At 36.3% G+C, this 23,633-nt stretch overlaps 1 protein-coding gene across 1 annotated transcript; it reads right to left on the reverse strand.

Annotated features, from left to right (window-relative positions):
• Window positions 1-11,203: 11,203 nt before the first annotated feature.
• Window positions 11,204-22,683, reverse strand: LOC133875474 (uncharacterized). The gene is made up of 9 exons (XM_062313619.1): window positions 22,393-22,683; window positions 22,241-22,324; window positions 21,948-22,057; window positions 21,789-21,839; window positions 21,546-21,689; window positions 21,361-21,450; window positions 20,729-20,835; window positions 18,692-18,776; window positions 11,204-11,715 (listed from the first exon to the last, which is right to left on the reverse strand). The coding sequence occupies exons 1-9, from the start codon at window positions 22,502-22,504 to the stop codon at window positions 11,617-11,619; spliced, it is 882 nt and encodes a 293-aa protein (XP_062169603.1). The 5' UTR covers window positions 22,505-22,683; the 3' UTR covers window positions 11,204-11,616.
• Window positions 22,684-23,633: the final 950 nt, after the last annotated feature.

A 23,633-nucleotide genomic window follows, 5' to 3' on the forward strand; every position in this document is an offset into this window, starting at 1 on the left:
CAATCCCAAGAATCAATAATGCAATTATCTCATAAATTTACTTACAATGTACGTAAAGAAACATATTTAATACTTCACCTGGTGATATCCATGCTCATCTGTAATTCTATAAAAAAAAAAAAAAAAAAAAAAAAAAAAAAAAAAAAAGAGGGTTAAAACAACCATATGCGATGCATACCAATAGTTATTACGTCCCCCTTTTCAGAGTTCGGTGGTTGGGCCATCCTTGGTGGCCGGCGTGGGGTGGCTCTCCACCAAGTCCCTAGGTTGTAGGGGTTGACTGTGCCTTAAGCACATGGGTGAAGGTGGAGATGAAGGGATGTATCTACGCAGTATTGAATGACAACTTATGTGGATGGCCAGAAAGAGATACATCCTTAATAAAAGCTTCGATACGTGGATCTTGGGTCTCCTCGTCCGTTGTGCCAACCGGTTGCGGCTTTGGTATAGATTTGCTACTTATGCTCCGTTTGTTTCGGCATAAAATAATTTCTGGAAAATAATTTCAGCATTTTTTGGTGTTTGGTAGGGGCGAAAATAATAGTCAACCGGAAAATGATTTCTGTTTGACCAAAAATGCTTAGTAAATTTAGGAAAATGATTTACGCTTTTTAAAAGCGTAAATCATTTTCCGAAAATGCCGACGCATTCGACCCCTATTAAACGACACAGTCGACCTTCACTTCAAGCAGTCGACCATCACCAAAATCTTGCCGGTACCGAAATTCAACAGCATCCGGGCAATGTCGCCGGAATCTGGTCAGCCCAGATTCCGGCAATCGTATTCCAGCCAACTGGCCAGAACTGCCGGCTGGCCGGAAAGATTAGGCCAGAACGGCCGGATTCCGGCGGTTCTGGCAAATTCCGGTCAGTATGCCGAAATCCGGCCTTTATCTTGGATTCTGGCTATAATAGCCGAAATGGTGGAATTCGGTAAAAGTGGCCGAAATCCTATTGGTCAATGACAGAATCTCGTCTTCAGTAATTTTTATATTATTTTTCATTAATATTTATATGTTTTGAATAAAAATTGATTTTTATAGGTTAATATGATTGAATAAAAATATTAAAAATATTTGTGATTTTCCGTACGCGCCAAACACCGAAAAATGCTTTCGGCGAAAAATATTTTTCAGAAAAATGACTTCCCTGAAATCATTTTACGACGGAAACCATTTTACGTCGAAACAAACGGAGCATTATATTTTCTTGGCACCATTTATACCTATAGAATTCAAAAATCGTGTTAGAAGTACGTACATACAGCCCAAATTATAAACTATCTATTAATAAATGAAGTGTTGAAACAATGAGGTTAAGCATATATAATATAAATGTTGAAACATGTCTAAAATGTCATAATTTGCTTATGGAACAATGATAGTAGGAATTACATATTTTACATATTATTATATACTTGCATGATATTGACCTAAACATTTTTACTGGAAGGTGTTTCCTCCCCGAACCCTTAATTTTCTATTGTTATTTCTTCTATATTATCTTGAACCCATTCAACATTATCAACGGCAATATCATGTGCATCTTGAATGTTAAGGTTGAAAGGCTCATTCTCACAATAGTTGTCAATATCATCTTCGTTCGCTTCTCCTTGGCCAACGTCATACACATCTTTAATTTGTTTTTGTCTTTAACGACGACAACCCAATTTAAGTTCCTTTCATCCACAACATAATATAGATACTTGCGATGCTTGAGAAGGCAAAATAAACAGTTCATCAGTAATCATTTCAATGGAAAGGTCAGAATTGATGAAAAAAAAAAAAAAAAAAACAAGTTGGGTGAAAAGATTTACTCCTAACAGATATTGTAGCCACGTTGCTTCCTTCACTTGGATAAAAGCACAAGCTTTTAATTGGCAAATTGCCTAACATGAGTGATCAGCTATTTCACAGGGTATTGTATATCTTGATTGGTCAGTTAGCTAAAAGCAACACCCCAGCAGTGATTAAAGAAAGAAAATGATTAGAAAGTTGCATGGAATACAAGCATATTAAGCTTTAATCAACTCACAAGCTAGTAATCTTGGCGGTCGGGGCAATTTTCCTCAACTGCTTTTAGTGCCAAGTCAACCATATGCTTTAATTTGGCCTAATAAATACCAAAGAGTAAAGAAAATTGAGTGGTATGGCACAAGTTACCTCCAACTCCTCTATCAAACTTTTGATGCTAATTATAAATTTCTTTCTTTCTTCTTCTTCTTCTTCTTCCTCTTTTTTTTTTTTCTTTTTTCATTGGTGGGTAATGCATTTTGGGTTGTTTTAATATAGGGCAAATTTTTTCTTCAAATTGAATTGGAATATTTTATATTAAACTGAGTTTAAGAAATTCTATTAAATTGACTAGCTTGCATCCATTTAAAACTGCATATGAAAATCACGTGCTTCATTAAAAATATATGCGAGACTTAAAAATGCATGTGACAATTACATGTCTTTTGAACACTCGTACGTGTCAGTTTAATAGACTAAGTTGAAAAAAATTCTTCCAACGCAATTTAAAGGAAAACTTATATACATGCATGAAGCAACTACATGTCTAGCTACTACGTACCCTCTTTTATATATGGCCTAATCATAGAGGCAGCGGTGGAACTAGCTATAAGCAGCTCCGCAAAATTTTAAAAATTTCTCCGGAATATATATATATAAATAAAGTGGACCTCCAAAAAAACATTTTCAACTGCAAATTTTTTTATTTATTTATTTTTTAATTTTGTTCCGCGCATCAAAATTTTTAGTTCCGCCCCGTCTTAGAGGTGCATGCATGTTGTGTTCCTTGCACAAGGAATAATGCATGGTGCATGTGTTAGTGTTAGTATTAGTGATAGTGAGACAAGTACTCACCAGCAATGCTTAGGGAATACTCAAGAGTCAATGAATTTCGAAAGAAAATTATATTTCTAGAAAAAAAAATATATATATATATATATTATATATGTAGGACCCGTCTCTTAGTTTGGGTTTTCGATGAAAGTCGTTGGTTTGGGAATAGCATTTAGCAAACCTCATGACTATCATTGCGACTGTGTTTGTTGGTTGCTTTTGGGATATCTAAGCAAAAGTCCTTGTTATGGTTGCATTTACCTAATCCTATATAACTCATGTGGACCAACATAAATTCCATTCGCTCAGCAGCGCGCCGTCGCAGTGCGTGCATTTCTCTGCTTCTCTCCTGGGACAGAAGCTTACATACATACTTTTTGTAACCTACCTACTTCTGTCCGTGAGAGGTCTCTCCTTCGCCTCTGTGTGGCATTTTTCGGAAGAGGAGAGATGGACTTTGTCTTTTCTGTCTTCCGTGCTTAGTGCGGCCGATGCCTCTCTTTTTCGGTTGAGACTTTTGTAACTGGATTTGTGTCGATACCTTTCGTTTTTACAGTTTCTGATTCGGACTCTGACAGTATTTCTACCGTTTTAGACTCCATTAAGTGGCTGTAACTGTTTTCAAGTGGGAGTTAAAGATAGGTTCGCTTTAATCCGTGCTCATTTTAGTTAAGATAGGTTCCCTCATTCTCTTTTCCTTTTGGATCAAGAATGGGAAAGATCTTCCGTTATAACCCTTTTTCCAAAATTCAATTAGAAAAAAAAAAAAAAAAATTAATTCTTATAACCATCCCACTACATAATTTGCCTTTTAATTAGTTGAGGCATAAATTATGACTAAGGGTTGCATGGCCTGTGTCTTATGTAGAGGTGTCAATTCATATTTACGTGTCGGGTTTGAATCGTATTAAGATATGTGTATAAGACTATATAGGTCAATTTTAACCCAATCCTTTAATTAAACGAGCCAAACTTATCAACTCTAACTCGCTAATTTCTTGTCAGGTTCGCAGGTCGTGTAAAAAATTGACAGTCCTTATGTAGCTTGTCGGATTCAGGTCATGTCAAAACATGAGTATAAGATCAATCATAACCTACTAATTTCGTATTAGATTCATGGGCCGTATTAAAAATTGTTAAATCTAATCTTGTCTGTACAAAACACAAGTTAGGATACCGAATTTATAATTGAGGATGCATGGCAACCCTAGCTTGCGTTCTGTGTCTACCGGCACATGACACAAACCAAAGCCAATTTTTATTACCATATCCTTGATTTATTTATTCATTTTTATTTTTTTTTCATATCCTACCACTAAGTAAGCTGAAGTCTATGCAAAGTCTAATTTCCTCCTAACAAGTGTTTAGGTTGGAGTATATATTTGATCTTCCTAATATTTTGGACGTACATGGACGGATGGCCCTTGTGAATAGTTCATGGGTAAAGTTTGGTCAAATCTCCAAAAAGTAGCTTTTCTTAAACTCAAATGCCCATGAACTCTTTCATCATTCTACTGCCGAATGCAAGTTCATTTCATGGTTCATAATTGTCAAAAGATTTAATCATACTCATGAAAAAACCGAAGATTTTGTTGAACTGTGCAGGCTAGGTTCTCAGACAGAAAAGAATGAAATCTGCAGGAACTTACCATCATGAAAACATTCCCATTTGCTCATGTAAAATTTTATTAGCTGTATTTATTTCTTTTTACGTGGATTAGCATAATCATTTTCTTTCGTTTTGGGCTCATAATGGGAGGGACCATTTCTAGACACATGAGTAAGCCTCTATTCTCGTCCTAAATAAATAGAATTAGCCTAATAAATTCTATGATTATCGCCGTCGGCTCAAACGGTTAGGGTAGAGTAGTAGTAGACTCTTCCGCAGACAAAACACATTGATTGTTCTTTACTGCAACCAACACAGAGACGCATCAAACAACAAATATATCAGTGCAGAGGGTTCATCTTACAACAATGGAGGTATGTTTTAATTTTCTCGATGCTGTGAACGAAAATGAAGCCACCATAATTCTCTAAAATCAATGATTTAGGCATGTCCAGTAATGTTATATATGTAAAATACATACTTTTTTTAGAATGTTCATCTTTTTTTAACGGTCATACTTTTTCAAAGGAAAAGACGCAAGTCTTGAGAAGATCAGAAGCAATAAAATAACTAAAAAGTGTTGTTAAGAGTGAATAAAATAAGGTAACATGCATTTTACTACAGTAATTAGCTATAAATTGAGAATTATTGTGGCAAAAATGTGTTTTACATAAGCGGATGATAAGCTGCTTGACGTGATTTTTGTCTCATTTTAACTAAATATACACAATATAAATGGGGTTTTACCTCATTTGCAGGAGATGCTATATTTAGTTCTATTAATTCTCGTTCAAGCTTGAAACATTTAATATTCGACTCAGCTCAGCTTGGCTGCAGTCCTATTAATTTGTTTCTCCCTTTTTTTTCTTTTTTTTTTTAAGTCCTTTTGTTTGGTAGTTTCTCGGCACTATTTATTTGCTCAGAAATTATATATATATATATATATATATATATATATATATATATATATATATATATATATATATATATATAAGTTGTCCCCCACTTCTTCCAACCAAATTCAGAATTTCAATGTCAATTTTCGGCAAACCACTTTATTTTTATTCCGAAAAATGCCAACTTCAAAACATTCAACTTCTTATATCACATCAATAACTTTTTAATAACTTTTTATATTTTTCCTTAAAAAAAAAAATTAAAACTCCTTTCACTTTATATCACATTAATAACCTTTTATTACTATTAAAGAAAACTTACAATCCAAATGTTTACCAAACACAACCAATTGACACATGCAAAATAGTGCTCACACACAATATGTGAAGGTGAAAATTAGTATACACTGAGGAAGGGTGTAAATTAGATTCCCAATGACATTAGATTACCAATCTATGTGGAAAGTGAGCCGGCATTACAAAAGTGGTACCTAATTAAGTAAACACATTCATAATCAGTCACAAGACTATAACCACTTCTTCCATGAAGATCCAAACTAGTGTCGATAACGCGGATCGGAACTTTCAGTAATTTTGTAAGTATAAAATATGAGAGAATTTTTATAGGATTTACGTGTCCTAAAAAGTACTGGACGAGTTGTTCAAGACCTATTGGAACATATAAGTCTCATCAAAACTCTCACTACGTACAAAAACTAGCGCCCAACCAAAGAGCCCCTGAAGGCCGTATGTAGCAGCGTTTTGGTCGGGCCCTGCTAGTTTGAGTGGCGTACGTCTCAACGTTTTGTAAAGTAACGATGAGACATAAAAACTCTCTATTTATTGTCCGGATTAATTCTAACAGCAAAATTGCTTAAAATCTCTATTCCGATAGAGTAGAATTATAGGCACTGCACTAATTTATTATAATTCTTTTTTTAAAAAGAAAAAAAGGCATGCCACTTTATCCGCGCGTTAGCAGGAGCATGAAATGCTATATATGGTTGTTGAAACGGTGGAAGCTTTGTTTAATTATTTTCAGAGGACATTCTATAAATAAATAAATAAAATATTTTCAGAGGGCATATTCCCTCCCATGGTGAAGTGCTTCTCTTCTTGCAGATTTACAAGACACTTTTTTTGGCTGCCTAAATTTGGTACTCTTTTATCAACCGGCCACTACTTTTATGATCATAATGTTTTGCTAGCTTAGTCACTGGTTTTAACATTTTCTGTGATGGATATGAACAATAAATTAACTTGGATTAATTGTCATAATTAATTAAAACAACAAATCTGAGTATAGTTCGATCAAGTATGGGTGATTTTTTTATTTTATTTTTTCCAGTTCCTTTATATATATGAATTGTACTATAAATAGCTTACTAAATTTGTTAAATATAAATTAAAAAAAAAATTGTTGAATATGATTCTTAAACCAATCATATTGACAATATTTATAAGTTTAAGTTGAGAATTATTTTATCACCAGAAGCTTGGTAATTTATAAAAGAAAATCCTAATAACATGTATAAATAATAATAATAAAAATAATTAAAGGAAAATATTGAATTCATGGAAATTATAATTGTAAGCAAAGAAATATCTTAATTAAAGAGAACTAGTAATATAAGATGGGAAACCAACAATAGAAACCCTAAAATAGGCAAAAACTTAGATAAATACTTAATATCAAAATTCAAGTGTACCATTCGATTGACGCACAAAGCAATTGGCCGATGCCACGTTAGATCGATATAACCATTGCTCACCAATCTAACGGTCCACGTTAGCAACCTTATTAGAGTATACCAATAGGGCCTTAATCCCTACACAACAATACAACACCCCCTCATATGGGGTGGGGCCCAGTGTGTGAGGCTCACCCCATGTGAAAGGGTGTTGTGGTGTTGTAAATTTATCATTTTCTCTACCAATATATCGGGACATACAGCAATTGAACAGTAACAGGCTGCATGCAAAACTAATGTATTCAAAACTTGGAAAAACACTAGCACTTCGTAATAAAAGCCCAAGAACCCCTAGCAACTCCATTCCCTTCATCCAGCCAGCACGCGCGAGAGAGAGAGAGAGAGAGAGAGAGGAAATTTGTCATTTTTATGGTGCTTTGAGGCTAAGGAAGGAAAATCAATACCACCAAGGGTAAGATACGAAGTCCTAACCTCTATTTGATCATGTTATTTAAGTTTATTTTAGGTTAATAAGGTATTTATATTAGCATGTTAGAAATATAGATCAAGATAGAAAAATAAGTTTTTTTATTAAGAAATGTTATGATTTTTTAGCCACATGAAAATTTATGGCAAGATATATAACTTATAGTCGATCGGGACTAAGACATGCAGTATATATATATACTATCATGCCCACTCAATCCTTTTTATGGATCATTGTTGTTTAAGAAGGGGAATGGATAGTAAAGTTAACAACTTTAAGGGTTTTGAGGTAAAATTATGATTTTTAATTAGGATCCATATATACTCAATACTCATAAAGTAGGTGAGTTTAGGACCCTAGCTAGGACACATAAGAGACGAGTACATGGTAAAAAAGTTGGAAGCTTGTGCGGATAAAAAACTTAAAAATGGTTTATGTGCAATCACCTATAGAACAATATCTTTCATCCATCGGTTGATGCTTGTGGACCAATGATATAACAGTCTCTGAATAGTGATCAAACGATGGAGGTCAAAAAGTAAAATTTAGGATTTTGAGTGATAATTAGAATTTTATGATTTAGGAAAATGACTTGTGATAGAGTAAAAATTGCAGATTAAGGAGCTAGACCTCTCCGAGAGTCCCAACTTTGGATTTTGCGCTCACGGTAAGTAATCGCCCATGAGAATGACAAAATAGTTTATTCCTAATCAGCATGACTATTTCATCGCTATAAATTATGTATTTTTAACGTACATGATTTCTCTTAAAACATATTTTGTGAGCCTCAACATTTTGAGAAATTGTTGATTTGAATTCCTTTGTCTTTCACTGTGTTTTATTCATGAACTAATTATGTTCTAGTAAATGGAAATTTATAATTATTGTATGGCATGCTAGTATGGAAAAAATGGGTGAAGTATGTGAGGCATGTGCATATCGGTTTATATGGATTTGACCGTGTGCCCAAATTGTAAGGTGAGTGATATTTACCCTGGATCCTAGAGCTATTGTGACTGGCGCAACCACCCACGGGTGGAGTCGCCATTGCAGCATCACTAGTTGCTTGCAACCCGGGGTTTCAACTCGCTCTAGCAACTACGGGTGACTGGCTATGTGCAATACCAAGGCATCGAGATTGTACCATTTGTCCCACGAGACGAACAAACCCTACTTTGAAGGTGATAAGGGCAAATATAGGCCATATGGTGTATGGTTATGATTGTAATATTTGTGTTGATATCATATTGCACACTTCATCACCATGATTGTATGTCTTTAGCTGCTAGTTGCATGATTTTTAAAGCACCATACCTTAAACTATATATCTACTAAACATATTGTTCTTAACTGATCGACAAAGGTTATTGGGATATTTCTCTTAAATATAACTTGTCTATAAATGCATGTTGTAATCTTAATTCTGCTTCTGCCAACAACTTCTCACCATGTTTCTACGTACAAGTACCTGTTTGACTTTTATTATTAGCATAAATTGGGATCACTGCATGAGTTAAGTTTTGTTGGCGATATATTTACTAAGTTGTGGACTTACTTGATTTTCACTTGTAAAATAGACTTGTTTTATAGATTAACAGGCGATAGTTCCAAGAGAGGAAGTTAAAGGTATTCATCGGATTTTGAGGTCGCAATGCGAGGTCTTCCGGTGATAGTTTATTTGTTTATTAATGTAATTGTTGTAAATTTAGAGGTTACAATGGATAATGTATTTTTAAAGTCTCTAGTATTGTTTTAATGATGATCGTGAACAAAAAAAAAAATAAAAAAAAAATAATAAAATAATAAAAAAGAGAGATGCAAGGGTTGAACTAGTGGTAATTAAGTTCATATCACTCATACAATTCCGCTACAAACAATTTTGATATTATTGTAATAATTGTAGCATCTCAAGTCAATTACCAATTATTAATTTGGGGCCGGCAAGGTTGGCATCAAAGCAATCGGCTCTGTAGAGCATATATATATATAGCACATTATCTGAGTAGACTTAGGCAGTGATCCACTAGAGCATAGGGATAAGAGTAAGAGTCATCTTACACGTCCATCCCCAACCAATCCCATTTTCAAATCCGCTATACGGGTATGGGTTGGTTTTAGACTACTCGCGGATCTTAAAATTTTAAGCTGATAAAAAATTATGAATATAATCTTTCAATTAATAGTAAATCACCTTTTTGGGGATTAAGACCAGGTTAGACATATGTTTAAAAAAAAAAAAAATGATTTACTACAATAAAATTTAGTGCGGTAACCACGTCAAGTACAATTAAATTTAGTTATTTAGTGACTGACGTGTAAGTGCTACGATGACCTACAAACGAACGTGACAATTCACGTCAACTATAATTAAATTTAATTGTTTGGTGATTGACATAATAATTGTCACGTTGGAGTGCAACATCAATTATGAATTTGTAAATAACTTGTAAAACCTCAACAACAGTTCATATGAAAAAGGGAAAGAAAATGTGAAACTTCAACCCAAAGCCCACATACCTAGGATTGCTCTTTCCTTTTCTTTGGGTTGTGTCCCTGAACTGAAAGATAATGAGCCTTTTCTGGGTTACCAAAAGTCAAGTCAACATTTTGACTTGGGTCCAGTCCGTAATGCCCATGCCCAGATTGTGTTCTGAACAGATTGGCCTACTTGATCATTCGCAATGAATTATTTTTGCAAATATATTATGTTATTAATATATATATATATATATATATATATATATATATGCAGTAACCAACAACCCATCACATGAAGCAAATAATGTAGAAAGCAAGGTATACATGGCATGTATATCCACATGAAAAACTAATAGAGTGAATTTAGAAAGATATTCTCCAATGCACTAACATTACAGCATTACTTCTAACTCTTATTAATAATATGTTATCCTTAAAAGTATTTACAATGAACTCTTTATATTTTATTTTTTTTTTATTTTTTTTTTAATAAAATCCACAAAAACTACAAATTTTACATTCAAAGAGCCAACAAAGTGAATGTTATAAATTTTTTCAAATTATTTTAAAAATTGACTAGTTAAATCAATAAAAGAAGATTTTTAGAGTTAAATTTGAAGAAATTTTAAAGAGTTCGTTGTGAATGCGCTAACAGAACTAGCAAACAGCTTTTCTAAATCTCATTTTCTTCCCTAAATGTAGGAACAACTCTTAAAACATTCTTGAATAAGATTCTCTCGTTCCCTAAACTAAGAAAACACTAAGCGGACCAAAAGTTATACCTTATATCTAGAGAAGCAAAAGTAGTTCCCTTAACATTATTTTAATATATAAAATAAAAAACAAAAACTTTCTTCCGAAACAATATTTAAATGATTTGTCTTTCTTCTATTTTCCATGACATTTAATTTAAAAGAATATTTAAATAATATATAGAAATAATAATGAAAACTATTGTTGAGTGTATTTAAATAAGAAAGTAAAAAATAGTTTAATTCTTTAAATGGAAGAAAAGTTGAAAAAAAAACACAAAATTGCTGAGTGCTATAAGACTTCTCATATTCTTTCAATGTTAACATAGCATAATGCTTACTTTGTCCCACTAAAAACATGCTCATTTGTGTTTTTATTTTCTTAGTCTTTTATTTGATATTCTCATGGCAAATACATTAATAAATAGCTTAAAACATGACCCCAAAAAAATAATAAAAAATAAATAAAAATTAACCTTTATGTCACATCAAAACACTTCCGAATCAAAACCAATAAAACATCCCCAAAACTCATTGACAAGTATACCCCCACCGGGTAGATGTGTTACTTTAGTGACTTGTACAACAAATTGGTATTCCAGGTGAAGGTGCAGTGATTGGCTCTTTGCATCATACACAAGACTGATTATCTAAAGTTGTGATTAAAAAAAAATCACTTTTCTCGAAGATGAAAAATTAAAACCAAAAAAGTTGGATTCATGGCGTTTTTATATTGCTATGGATATACCCGACATTGTAATACTAGAATAAAAGAAGGTAGCTCAAGCATATTTGGGGCAAAATCCAAGCAAGAACTGAAACTAAAAAAGCAAAGAGCAAAATTTTTTGAGGTGGCATCAATCTCCAAGAAACTTTCTTTTCTTGGCAGTGTTCATGTATGGTCTGATGACCCATTCAGTCTGCGCTTCATCCTGATCCAATGTCCCCAACTTTATCTGAAACAGCGACATAGGGAAACCAAATACCACAGTCAAATACACATAATTACATGTAAAGACTCTTTTTAACCATGTCAAGCCAACAGTGATAAGAGTAATCCAAGGATCTCAACAGAACCAAGAAATTATGAATTGAAGGTTTTACATATAGGACTGAGGAGTTACAGAGACTAATAGAAAGCTTTACATCAGTGAAAAGGAACCAATAGAAACCAATTAAAGTAGATCAAAAGCCTTACAAGTAAATTAACAGCATAGCATAGCAACCACTGGCCTCATTGGCCGGCAGCGTTTGACCTTATGGGTGAGGTCACGAGTTTTACATGTTGTACGTAATCAAAATTGTGGAGTTATGAGTTTGTCTATTGTTTGACCAAACAATTAACATAGTAACACCCAGAGAATAAGGTCCCTATATCAAAAAAAAAAGGAACAAAGGCGTGCATTCGTAAACATGTTTTTGTAGAACTATCGTTCTTTCCCCCTTTACTTATAAAAAAAAAATCGTTCTTTCCCCTGCTTTTCTAGGACCAGGGGTCTCAATTACTCGCCAATGGACACAAACCTCATTGACATCTGGTGCAAAGCAATGATGTGGCTGACACAGACCATATGAAAATATGGCTTTCTTACTATTTGATCTTCTGATAAAAATAAATCTGTCCAGATTTAAAAGGATTTGTTTTATCCTATTATCTAGGCTAGAAGTTGTATAGCATTAGGTTTATAATTCTCTGTTATTGATAAGCTTAAGTGATAAAGCTTAAATTCAAATATTGTACAGTCCTACTAAAGGACTAACACTATTGATATTATATAAAGAACTCACTGCCCTACGGTTGAGGTAGGCAGTCAATCAAAACTACTCTGAATTCTATATGGTATCAGAGTCAACCAAGACTAACGTCTATGGCTATTCCAACTACTGAAACTGATTCGTCCACCCTAACCTCACCCCCTCTTTCTATCCTTACCTCTTCCGCCCCAACACCCCTTCAGAATGTACATCATCATATTTCCGAGAAGCTTACCCAAGAAAACTACATCTTGTAGCGATTCCTCATGGTCCCTTTCCTAGAAGGCCAAAATCTATTCGGGCATGTCGATGGCTCAACACCACGACCCCCTCAGCTCGTCCCAGACACAACCTCTGGTCTCCTTATTGCCAATCCCGGTTATCAAACCTGGTACCATCAAGATCGAATGATCTTCAGCGCCATCATATCAACGCTATCCGTAGAAGCTTTACCTCATGTCATTGGCCTCTCTACTTCCCGAGAAGTCTACCTCACTTTGGAGACACTATTCTCCGCTCAATCTCAATCATGCATCCTGCAGCTCAAGCAGCAGTTAGCCACCTTGAAGAAAGGTGCTCAATCAATCTCCGCTTACTTCCAAAAAGCGCAGGGATTTTCTCATCTATTAGCTGCCATTGGCAAGCCTGTCGACGCCTCGGAACTCGTCTCTAACATCCTTGCTGGCCTTGGACCAGATTATGATCCTCTTGTCACATCTGTGACTACAAGGCAAGACTCCATCTCTCTTAATGATCTTTATGGCTATATGTTATCTTATGAGTTACGGTTGGAACAACACAAATCTGCTATTGATTTGAACATCTCTACTGCCAACACTGCCCAACGTCAAAGTCCCTCCCATCCACGCAACAACCGTGGCTCCAATCCAGGCTATCACAACAATTTTTCCCGAGGTAGGGGCCGTGGCCGTGGTAGAGGGCCACCTCAGCAGTTCCCTTCATCTGGTCCTAGTTCCTTCCAACGCCCCACTTGTCAAGTATGTCACAAACAAGGCCACACAGCAGCCACCTTATTGAATTTCACCCAAATTTTTTCTGTGTTAAGGACCTCAAAACCCGCCAGTTGCTCCTCCAAGGCCCGAGTAAACTCGGTCTCTATCCTTGGCCCTCCTCTCATGCTCCTTCTTCCAAGTCCCTTGCTGCCTTCATAAGTGAAAAGGTCTCCTTGGATCAATGGCATCTCCGGTTAGGTCATCCAGCTTCCCCTATTGTCAGCCGTGTTATTCAATCCAATAAGTTGCCCGTAGTTTCCTCAAAGCTCTCCGCAATCTGTTCTTCATGTCAGCAGGGCAAGAGCCATCATCTTCATTTCAGCATCAGTCCTTCTATTTCTAGTGCTCCCTTACAATTGTTATTTCTTAATGTCTGGGGCCCAGCCCCTCTCACTTCTGTAAACAACAATCGTTATTACTTAAGTATTGTGGATGATTTCAGTAAATACACCTGGTTTTATCCTCTTGAATTAAAGTCTGATGTGTGTGCAATTTTTCTTCGTTTCAAACATCTTGTTGAAACTTATTTTGGTTCCAAAATCCTTCAGTCCAAAGTGACAATGGTGGCGAATTTCGTCCCCTTCAAACATCTCTAAATGCATTGGGAGTGTCTTATCGTTTAAGCTGTCCACATACCCATCATCAAATGGGATCCGTAGAAAGGAAACACCGACATATTGTTGAAACAGGGCTCACTCGTCTTGCCACTGCCAATGTTCCCTTAACCCTTTGGGACTCAGCCTTTGAAACTGCAACTTATCTAATCAATAGACTCCCTTCCAAAGTCACTAAGTACAAGTCTCCTTATGAGTGTTTATTCCAAATTTCACCCGATTATAAGTTTCTAAAGAGATTTGGCTATGAATGTTGGCCATTCCTGCGTCCCTATAATTCCACCAAACTTGCCTTCCGATCCACTTCTTGTGTTTTTATAGGGTACAGCAAAAACCATCTTGGATACAAGTGTCTTCACCTTCCAACAGGCAAAGTCTACATTGCCCGACATGTCATTTTTAATGAAACCAAGTTTCCATTCCTCACATCCACTCCCAGCAGCCCCTCTTCTCCTTCCTCCATTCCAAACTCAGTATCTGTCCCCATTCTGCCACCATCACATCCAGCAACCAATGATGCACCCAGCATTCCTCTCATACAACCATCTCCATCTCCACCCCCGTCACCTCCCACAGAAACAGCCAGTGATTCCCATACTCAAATAATCTTAGCCTCTTCTCCTGCATCCAAGCCACCTCCTCCCTCACGGGTACATGGTATGATAACCCGATCACAGAATAAAATTTTCAAACCTACCACATTCACGGATGGTAGAGTCAGGTATCCACCTCCTCAAGCACTCACAGCTCTCCTACACGGTCAAGAAGCTGAACCAACCTGCTACACTCAAGCAAGTCAGCATACTCAATGGCGAAAGGCCATGAATGAAGAGTTCAATGCTCTCCTTCAAAATGGAACCTGGTCCCTGGTCTCTCCTTCTCCAGCCATGAACGTAGTTGGGTGCAAATGGATCTTTCGGATCAAGAGAAAGGCTGATGGGCAAATAGAATGGTATAAGGCTCGGTTAGTAGCCAAAGGGTTCCACCAACAACCCGGGATCGATTTTTCAGAAACTTACAGCCCCGTAATTAAGCCTATAACTATTCGAACGGTGCTCTCCATTGCTGTTTCTGCAGGCTGGGCTATCCATCAAGTCGATGTCAGCAATGCCTTTCTCCATGGCAATCTCCAAGAAACCGTGTATATGGCACAACCTCCTGGGTTTCAGCATCCTTCCCATCCTACGGCTGTTTGTAAGTTGCACAAAGCCTTATATGGCTTGAAGCAGGCGCCAAGAGCATGGTTTTCCAGACTAAGCACTAGTCTTCTAGAACTACAATTCATAAGCTCCAAGGCTGATTCATCCCTTTTTATCTACACTGCTCATAGGATTCAAATGTTTGTATTAATATATGTTGATGATATAATCATCACCAGTTCAAACTGGCGCTATTTCTAAGCTTATTCAGGATCTGAAATTATCATTTGCTCTCAAAAACCTTGGACCTTTACATTTCTTTTTAGGTGTTGAAGCCACTTGGTCCTCAGATGGTCTCCATCTCTCTCAGCAACGGTATATCCTTGATATCCTAAAGAAGACCAATATGGAGCTTGCCAAACTGGTTGCCACTCCAATGTCTTCCTCTTCTATTCTCAGCAAGTTTGAAGGCTCTACTATTACGGATCCTACACTATACCGCAGCACCATTGGATCACTTCAATACTTGTCTCTCACTCGTCCGGACATTGCCTTTACTATCAACAAGGTATCTCAGTTTATGCAAGATCCACGAGACCCTCACTGGACTGCTGTCAAGCGCATTCTGCGCTACTTAAAGGCCACAGTTGACTACACTCTTTGCATTCACAAACGCTCATAACATCAGCTTCTTGCTTTCTCGGATTCTGACTAGGCTGGCTGTCCCGATGACCGGAAATCGACGTCTGGATATTGTGTTTTTCTGGGTAAAAACTTGATCTCATGGAGCTCCAAGAAGCAGCCCACTGTGTCACGTTCAAGCACAGAGTCCGAGTACAAAGCTCTTGCAAATGCCTCTGTTGAATTTGCTGAATTGATATGGATTCAGACTCTCTTACGTGATCTTCAAGTCTCCCTACCACGTGCACCAATCTTATACTGTGATAACATTGGTGCGACTTATCTCACTTCCAATCCAATCTATCATGCGCGTACAAAGCACATTGAGATAGACTACCATTTTGTTCGAGATCAAGTTGAAGATAAGTACCTAGAAGTTCAGTTTATTTCTGGAAAAGATCAACTTGCGGATGTCCTAACAAAACCACTTCCTTCAAGCCGATTTCACCAGCTCAGTTTCAACCTCAACGTCAGGGTGCCTACGTCGAGTTTGAGGGGGCATATTAGATCTTCTGATAAAGATAAATCTGTCCAGATTTAAAAGGATTTGTTTTATCCTATTATCTAGGCTAGAAGTTGTATAGCTTATCCTATTATCTGGGCTAGAAGTTGTATAGCATTAGGTTTATAATTCTCTGTTATTGATAAGCTTAAGTGATAAAGCTTAAATTCAAATATTGTACAGTCCTACTAAAGGACTAACACTATTGATATTATATAAAGAACTCACTGCCCTACAGTTGAGGTAGGCAGTCAATCAAAACTACTCTGAATTCTATACTTACCCACCTTGTATTGAACTCCAGAATGGCTAACCTATAAGTTTCTCGAATTTCAAACCCATAGGTCATTAAAATTAATTTGAGGGCATAAAAGTAATTTACTGGCATAGATTTTCTTGGCCCCACAATCATTGTCCTTCCTTCAATTTGGGCTGTAGCAACCTGTTTGTCCATTTTGAAAGATCAACTAGTGAATTTTTCCTACTTCCATAAGTTAACCCCTGTGCTACAAATGTTCCTTTTCTGTTTCTCCTACATTATAGTATTAGAAAATGAGGACAACATTAAACATTGTAATCACAACAGTTAGTTTGAATGCCTCTATTAAAAAATCCCTTAACATGCATATTTCAAAAAAAAAACCCTTGTCCCAGGAGTCAACATAGCTACCAGCTAGGGCCACTACAAGAAGTGAGAACCAACATGAACACCTCTTAGAACACTACATATAAGGGTCGTTTTCTAGTGTTGGTCCCACATAAGTGCAGTTTTCGGAGATGTGACTCAAATACGGTCCCATCCTAGAATACTTTTTGCATAGAGTGGCTACTTTTAAAACTCAAATCCATGAACTTATGCTTGGCAGCCCAAGACTATGATAACACTCGAAATAAGTCCTTGGAGACCAATTCATATGTATTTCCTCTTTATTTCAGTTGCTTACTTATTTGTTTACTTTGCCAAGAACACCACAGATGTCTTAAAACATGTTTTCAAATGATCCATCCAAAAACACAGTCCAATATTTGTAAATTTTCAAATTAATAGAGATAACAACTAGAGTCTAACTACTGTTAATTACAAGTGAAAACTTTATGATTCATACACACTCAATATAGTGTGGGCTAATTAATGCCTTACATGAAAATGTTTAGGTCATTACTGAGCTCAATTCCCTAAAAGATTGGTGCCTTTCACTGATAAATTAGTAAAAATTTTGAGTGCTACTGCAACGTAATAAAAAGAGGGTTTGTGTGGAAGCAGACAGGAAGGTCGAATTTTTAATTTCACTTTTTTTCTAAGCACATCCAGGAAAATTGAAGGGTTATATGGGGGGATCTTTCCCACTATTGAGAAGAAGATCAATTATTTGGACACATCTAGCGATCAACAAATTTAGGGATAGCAAATGGTCCCAACGAAACATGGAGATATGAAAAAGTTTGGATAAATACAATGAACAAGAATAGAAGGAGATGATACTGACAAGATGCCAGGTTTGTGATGGTAACATTTTTTTTTTTTTTTATAAGTAGCACATGCTCTGGGTTTCAAGTGATGGCCAGTATCTGAACCATTAAGCCACGTAATTCTATTATCAAATATAATAACTAATTCTGATCAATAAAATGAGAAAATAAAAGTATTCATTTAAAACTTATATCAAGTGAGCATAAGAGAAAAGAAAAAAAAACAGATAAAAGTTGGATTTCCAAACCAACAGAGAAAGATGACAGCAATCTCAGTTTGTTTTTTCTGTATACTAGTAGACAAGGTCTAAAAACCAACAAGGATGAAAAGGAAGATTCATGACAAAAAAGGATATTTGTACATGCACAAAATGCAACATTAGCTAGGTACAGAATATGAAAGAAAATGCCTGTAATCATGGTTCTCAAGATGTTCTTATATGAAAAATAAAGAAATGACTTCTCTGCAAACTACAAAGACCATGACCCACCATTAGGGGTAATGGCCACCTGAAGAACATGAATATCTTACCATAGGTACTTGAATATTGAGCTAGGAAGTAACAAAGGAATAAGCAAATATCCCTTACCATCATGTACAGACAAGATGGAACCCAAGAGCAGACGTCATATGAAAGTGTAATAACCACAAGCAGCGATATAAATAAGGTGTAGTAAAATAATTACTACATAACTAGAAGAGCAAACTAAAATAATCAAGCTTCATTGAAAAGCAAACTAACTAGCAAAAGAAATACCTGATAAAGTCGCATTTCAAAGCGAGGACCAACTTCTTTAAGCTCAATTGATTTAGGACCTCCATGCTTCTCATAAATGTGATTCCTGTAAGTTTACAAGTTAATGGAGTTCAAAAAGGCGAACATTTATGCTGTTCAAAACAAAGCAGATCTCGTATGAAGAAAAATTAATCAATTACGGATCAGAATAATAAATTCCAGATGCAACTGCTTACAAAAGACGAAGCCAAAATACGAGATTGGAATACAAGTACAACAATTTTAAATGAGAAATTATGGTAGCTACATGCATGATAGAAAAAATAATAAAGTCAATGCCAAATGCTGTTCAATAAACCTTCTAAAGCCTCTGATAGCTATTTATGAACTCAAAGGCTCAAAATGATACCATATTTAGCTAATAAAAAAGATATTGAATGTGATCTAATGGTAAGATTGTTGGTAAGATTGAGAAGCGGCTGTATTTGTCGAAGGGTGGCAGAGTCACCCTTATAAAGAGCACTCTCTTTAATCTTCCTATGTACTTTCTTTCTCTTTTCCCTATTCCTTCTAGTGTTGCTAGTCGTATAGAGAAGCTGCATCAAGATTTCTTGTGGGGAGGCATAGGTGAAGAATTCAAATATCACCTGGTTAGTTGGTCCAAGGTTTGTTCCCCTATTGCAGAAGGAGGTTTGGGCATCCGGAATTTGAGGATCTTCAATAAGGCTCTCTTAGGAAAGTGGTTGTGGTGTTATGCCCATGAGAGAGAGGCTTGGTGGAAATCTGTAATGGATGCAAAGTACGGATCTTCTAGGGCTGGTTGGTGTTCCTTAGACCCCCCTGGGTCTCACGGAGTGGGGCTTTGGAAGAACATTAGGAAGGGGTGGAGTTTGTTTCGTAGCCATACTAGACTTATTTTGGGAATTGGATCCAGGATCCAATTTTGTGATGATGTGTGGTGTGGTCTGGTGAGATGCCCCTTAAGGACGCTTTCCCAGTTTTGTATGACATAGCTCGTGACAAGGATGCACATGTTGCAGACCACTTGGTTGTGGTGAATGGTTCCTATCAGTGGGATGTTAGCTTCTTTCGAGCGACCCACGACTGGGAGATGGACGTCTTGGCTTCCTTCTTCTCTTTATTGTATTCCTCCAAAGTGGATCGTGAAGGGGAAGACCAGTTCTGGTGGTCTTCTTCTCACAAAGGGAAATTTGATGTTAGATATTTCTATAAGGTTCTTGCTTGCAACGAGGCTGTTCATTTTTCTTGGAAAAGTATTTGGCTGACCAAGGCTCCCTTGAAAGTGGCTTTCTTCGCTTGGGCGGCAGCGTTAGGGAAGATCCTTACCTTGAACAATCTCAGAAAAAAGCGTGTCATTGTGATTGATAGATGTTGCATGTGCAAAATGAATGGGGAGTTTATGGATCACCTTCTTCTCCACTGCGAGGTCGCACGCGCTCTATGGAATGCCATCTTTAGTCGCTTCAATCTATCTTGGGTTATGCCTTTTCGGGTGGTAAATTTATTCGTTTGTTGGTGGACGGGTGGCAGTTCTCGGAGTGTGGTCGTGTGGAAGATGGTTCCTTGTTGTCTTCTGTGGTGCGTGTGGAGGGAACACAATGACAGACAATTCGAGGACAAAGAAAGAACCATTGAGGAGCTCACTTCCTTTTTCTTTCATTCTTTGTACTCTTGGACGGCTGCGTTCCTCGCACCTCTAGTGAATAGCTTTAATGATTTCCTTGTTTTGTTTTCTTCTTCTTTTTAGATGCCTTTCTTGTATACTCCATGTGTACTTAATTGAGCTTTGCGTTATTAATGATATTACTCTTTCTTATCAAAAAACAAAAAAACAAGATTGTCAAAATATCAATATAATCAAAGTTACTGGATGATAAAAGTGTAACTTGAACCTATCCTATCCACATCTCTTAGAGATCTACATTGAGAAAGATATTATATGTCCAAAAGCCACCGTCGTCCTTGTCAACAGAAGTTTCACAAACAAAAGAATAGCCAATCGAAGCATCTTCCCAAAGAATCAAAAAATAAACCAACCTGAATGAAATATAGTCAGACTCATTGGCAAAAGTTATAATGCGTTTAGTATCTGGCTTTGGCACCGGAAAAAGATGCTGCAAAATGTTTGCTGTCCTCTCCCCCAGCTATCAACAATAAAAATTCCAAATCAAATAAACAGTGGACATCAAAGCAGAATATAGTCTACATCCCATAGGAGTAGAGAAGCCAAAAACAAGATAAAAACTGCAACTACCTAAATATATACATATAACACAAATCACATCCTCATCAAATTTTGTAGCTACACTAGCTAATCCATAAAGATAGCAAAACCAGCATCCACCCAAATAAAGGGTCCTACTGTTTTTCCAGCAGTAAAATCCTCAACTACCTTCCTGAACTTAGTTCAATACTAAAATAACTAAAAAAATCATTTAAAATGCTGATATTACATAGATGGGGACTTGTTCAAAAAAAGCTACAGACAGCCTTCAATATATTTGCTACATTTATTAGATATGCAGTTCTCTAAGCACCACCAATAGTGGCAAGAACAGCAGAACGTCAACATGCAAATACTTTGATTGGATTTTTGTCTACCTAGTTTTCTCATAATATATTGATGAAAACCAACTAAGCAAAAAAAATTCTAACCAAGATATGGATACCTTTGTTGAAAACTTGTTAAGTATCAAGTGTGGGTAAGCCTCAGACATTGTTCCAATGGCTTTCCTGTCCTTAATGTCATGTCTTGTAACCTACAGGCAAAAACGGCTTTATTAGCATATTGATGCCCAAGAAAACCGGGATAAAGAAAAAGTCCAGAAAACGCTAGCATGATCAAACTACTTACCACATTGAGTAATCCAAAATATGCAGTTGGACCATAAGGTAAATGGCTTATAGTCATACCATCTGGCACACCACGATGTTCATGAACTAAGATGACATCTGTAAAATCATTTGCACGGCAACTTTCGATAATTTCTTTAATAACCTGCAAAGATTAAAATATTCAGAATATGCTTGACCTTGGAAAAATTATCACCACCACGTTCATGAACTAAGTGGGTGGAGAAAAAAGCCATTCACCAACCTGGCCACCACGATTCATTCGCTGTGCATTAGGAAAGACAAACTTCAATTCCTGCAGGAGCATCCCAAAGAATTGAAATCAATGACAAAAACTAAACTGCTTCAGAATGCCAATGAAGTAGACAAAAGTATAGCCATCACAGATGAATTAAGAACCAACCTTTACAAACTGTGTAAGTGGAGCACTTGGATTACGAGATGTAGTTATCAAAATCTTAGGATCTCTTTCTGATGCATTTGCATACTCATCATCAATGTGCGTCCTCGGGACTAAAATTTAAGCACAATTGCCAGGCATAGTAAAATGCGAAATTAGCAGGTGCCAGCAGGGGAGAAAAAAACATAAAATAAATAAAAAATTTAATAACCTCAAACACCATTTACAAGTTAAAACAGACAAAGCTGGTAATTATAAAAAAAAAAAAAAAAAAAAAAAAAAAAAAAAGAGCATACTAGCTGTGTTTTCGTCCTCAAGGTCGATTTGGTGCCGAAGCTCCGCCTCCTCGTTCCGTAGCTCCGTGGGAATTGGCTTTCCCTCTGTGAAATCCCCATTAGCACAAAGAATTAAAATAAAATGTTTGTGGAAAAAAGTGTGTAATACCAACCTTGTAGAGCTTCTTTAATCTTTCGCTTTTTCTCATAGAGCAATCGTTCTTTGCCTTCCAAGCTCTTTCTGTACAAATACTCTCTCCTCAACCGTATGTTTCTTCGCAACATCTTCGCCAAACCAACCACAGGGGTTTTAGTTTTACACACAGTTTTCAACCAGCAATAGACAACAAAAAAGATTGGGGGTTTTACAGAGAGTTTCAGAGAGGGGTGGTTTAGGGTTTTGGCCGTGTTTAGGCGACGTCGTTTAGATGTGCGTAACTCAGGGCTGTTCAAAACAGATTTTGGCTTAGGCTGGTTTGGTTTACGGATAGTATTTCATTAAAAAAAAGGGAATAATTATATTATTAATAAGATCTTTTTCATTTCAAATGAAATGGATATTATCTATTTTATGGTTAAAATTTAAAGTTGATATATCTAACGGTATACATGATTTTATATAATTTAAATTTTTAAAAGACGTGCCAACATAAATTTTATATACATCGTTAAATACGCTAACTTTAAATCTTGACCTTTCATATGAAATGGATAGTATTCATTTAGTGCATTTAACGATGTATATGAAGTTAATATTAACACATCTTTTAAAAATTTAAATAATATAAAATTATTTACACCGTTAAATGTATCAACTTTAAATTCTAATTCTATCCATTCCATTTGAAATGAAGAGAATCCTATTCAGGGATCGCATCAATAGGCTTGTTTGGCAAAGATATGAACAGATAAGAGTAGTGGGTTGTTAATTTTGAAATTAATAAAAAGTGATGATGTGATATAAAAAAGTGAAAAAATGTTGTATTGTAGTGAATTTTTTTATTTGAATAGTAATAAAAAATTATTGATGTGATATAAAAAGTGAAAAAAGTGAGAATGTTTTTAGGCCTGGGTATCGGGGGAATCGGTGACGGTAGGGGGTTTTCCGCCTACCGTCCCGACTTTGTCGGTGAAATCGGTAATTTCACCGACAATGTGCCGATATATAATTTTTCGACCGTTACCGTCATCGGTTAATCGGAGACAGTAACGGTCGGTGAAGTCGGTGAAAGGGAGATTAGATATGCAGAAGAAGAAGAAGAAGGTGGCTGGTAGTGGTAGATAAGGTTCTTTTCCTCCTGTGCGAAACTACAAATATACCTCAGCTCTCTTCAAATCAGGCCTCAAGTAACCGAATCTGCTTCACGGTAACCAGTAAACATGGCGAAAAAAAAAAAAAAAAAGGGGGGGGAAG

Source organism: Alnus glutinosa, chromosome 8, assembly GCF_958979055.1.
Source record: "Alnus glutinosa chromosome 8, dhAlnGlut1.1, whole genome shotgun sequence".
In the NCBI taxonomy this organism is placed as follows: domain Eukaryota; kingdom Viridiplantae; phylum Streptophyta; class Magnoliopsida; order Fagales; family Betulaceae; genus Alnus; species Alnus glutinosa.